Source organism: Chaetura pelagica, unplaced genomic scaffold (assembly GCF_000747805.2).
Source record: "Chaetura pelagica isolate M959 unplaced genomic scaffold, ChaPel_1.0 scaffold302, whole genome shotgun sequence".
Taxonomy (NCBI): domain Eukaryota; kingdom Metazoa; phylum Chordata; class Aves; order Apodiformes; family Apodidae; genus Chaetura; species Chaetura pelagica.
In genome coordinates, this window is record NW_009952561.1 from 1714196 (window position 1) to 1716839 (window position 2644).

At 48.7% G+C, this 2644-nt stretch overlaps 1 protein-coding gene across 1 annotated transcript in view; it reads right to left on the reverse strand.

The window, feature by feature from the left end:
• Nucleotides 1–630: 630 nt before the first annotated feature.
• The window catches only part of SFRP1 (secreted frizzled-related protein 1), a 19158-nt gene continuing 17144 nt past the window's right edge, over nt 631–2644 (reverse strand). The window contains exon 4 of the mRNA XM_009993268.1: nt 631–953. Coding sequence (XP_009991570.1) covers nt 631–953 — 323 coding nt within the window. The remainder of the gene's footprint in view (nt 954–2644) is intronic.

Below are 2644 nucleotides of genomic sequence, written 5' to 3' on the forward strand. Positions count from 1 at the left end.
AGTGACAGGTTACAGGAGGTGCTGGTGAGGGAGGACTCCCTATCACAAGGAACCCAGGGTTAAGGCTTAAACTAAGCAGGTTTAGACTAAAATGGGATTTTTTTACAGTGAGGGGAATTAGCTACTAGATTTCATCAGAGGTTGTAACAGGTTCTCCACTCCTAATTTATTAGCTTTCATTGTGAGGATGGGATGCTTTTCTACTTGGCCGGCTCTGGTTCAAAAAGGAATTGATTTGGGGCAACCTGCAACCATGAAGACAGGAGTAAACACGGTCACAAGGGTTCTTGCTGCAATCATGTCTTGACATAACTCCAGGCCCCTCTGCCTGCCCTCTTTACCTGACAGCTGCTATTGAAATTAACGTACATATCCGTATGGCAACAGGTCCTTAGATATTGCGGGTGTGAAGCACGTTTGGTGCACACGTGTCTCACTTGCACACCTGGGCAACCAGGAAAATGCCGGCAGAAGGGAGGTGGGAGGTCTGGGAACGGCAAGGGAAGCTCCAAGGAGCAGAGGGAGGAGCAGGAGGGCTCAGCTCCAGCATCCCTGCTGCAGAGGAGAGGGACAGAGCTGTCATGCTGGCTGCACCAGGTCCAGGCAGCAGCTCTCCCGCCTCCCACTGCATCACTTGAAAACGGAAGGAAATGTTGGGCAGTCGGGAGATTTCATCTTCTTCATGAACTTCTTGAACTCTTTGTTCTTCTTGTCCCACTTGTAGATGGCCGTCAGCAGGTACTGGGTCTTCACCTGGCGGCCCATGATGAGGAAGTAGTGGCCGAGGTTGTCCAGCTGATGGCAGGGGCAGTCAGCCCCATTCTTCAAAAACAGCACCAGCTTCTTCAGGTTCTTCTTCCGGATGGGCCCCAGCTTCAGCGCCTTCCTCTTCCGCGGGACAATCATCTTGTCCCCATTCTCCTTCTTCACTTCCTTTATGGTCATCTTGAGAGCTGAAAAATAAGTCAGAGAAAAGGGAAATCAACATAACTTCTAAGCAGCCTTTGCTGGCCCAAGGCCTTTGCTGAGCAAGACTCGGGGGGAGGAGGCACCAGTCTTGCAGCCCCAGAAGGGCAGCAGGGCTCTGTCCCCTGCAGCATCACCCCTGCAAAGACGAGTCCTGCTGACCACCACATGAAACACTCGTGCCCAAAGTGCAGCCATCCCCGCACCCTGGTGAGCATCAAGGTAAACCACCAATGTCTCCACTTCCCTGCCTCCAGCAGAGCACACCAGGCACCTTTTATTTGAGAGGGAGACTTATTCATTTGGCAATACACTCTTTCCTAGCAAAACCTTAGCCAATTAAACAACAGGGTCTCCCTGCTCTGGATGCATGGAGACATTCCTGAAAGAGCCATTTCAAAGGTCAACTTGGCTTCTCCAGCCCTTGTTTGCACCCTCAGGTGCCTGTGAAACAAGTTTCCAAGCACTACATTTGAGCAGCTGCATGCCTGCTTCTTCCCCAGGAGAAGGTGAGTTAATCCCATACAACTTCCACAGAAAATATTTTCCTCTCTGGGTTCAGCGTTCTCCCAAGTTAATCACAACCCCAAAAAAAAAAAATTAATGTTCTTTTGCTGTGACCATGAAGAGGAATTTAGTATACATGGGAAAAATGATGAAAACGTGTTGTACATTAAAGTATCAGTTCTGTGCCATTTGGCTCTCCCTCATTTTTGGGGAAAAGCATATGGCCAAAAATTACTAACATATTTCCTTCATTTGGGAGTTTACTTCAGACCTGCAGATAAATAGTACTCGGATAGGTGATTAGTTGTCTGCTGTGCCTTCCCATTTGCCTCCCAGAGCACATGGAACAGACAGCGTGCAGGAGCCTCTGCCAAGGAGTCAGGTCCCCCCAGCACCAATCCTTGAAGTCTTGCCCTGCTGGAACTTGCAGCAGTGACACACGTTGCTTTCTGGATGACAGCTCTGCTCACCCTTCCAGATACAAATGGCAGCAGGATGGTGCAATGACAATCCTGAGCAGGCAGCAGAGTCCCCACATCACCCTCCTGCTCCCAGCCACTGCACTGGCCTCAGGAGGAATGGGATTTATCTGCCCCTGTGCCAAGAATGCTGCTGTGTTTGCCAAGAGTTCTGTTGTGTTACACTGTTACTGTACAGGAAAGTAACCCAGGACTGGAAACCCAAGTGAAATTCTCACTCCATCTGTTTTTCAAATTCAGGATGTTTAAGAAGCTAAAGAGACATAAGCTCTAAGGAGCTAAAGATGCTGAAACAGATCAATTTGCAACAAATTTGGAAAATGGAGCAAGTAGTTTTAAGGCAGCTCCAAGCTGCATGACATTGACTGGGCAGCAGCAGCAGTGTCCCTCAATATGAGCCTCAATTTCTTTATCCGTTCTGACTTTGAAGTCTTGCTCTAAGCACAACGGTTGCCAGTGCAGGCAGAATGGTATAATACCAGTAATAAGAAACCTTTTCAAACTGTCTTGTTTGCAAATTGCTTTGCTGTGATTGTGGCAAGTTTAGATCCTTGTTTCTAGAGGAAGAAAACGATCTAGCAGCTTGTGGAGGTGCTGTTCTGCTCCAAGTACCATAATCTATGGAGGACAAAGAGGGTCTGGTAATGCTGTGCCGTGGCAGCTTGCAGTGCTCCCTTCCCTGCACAGCAGGA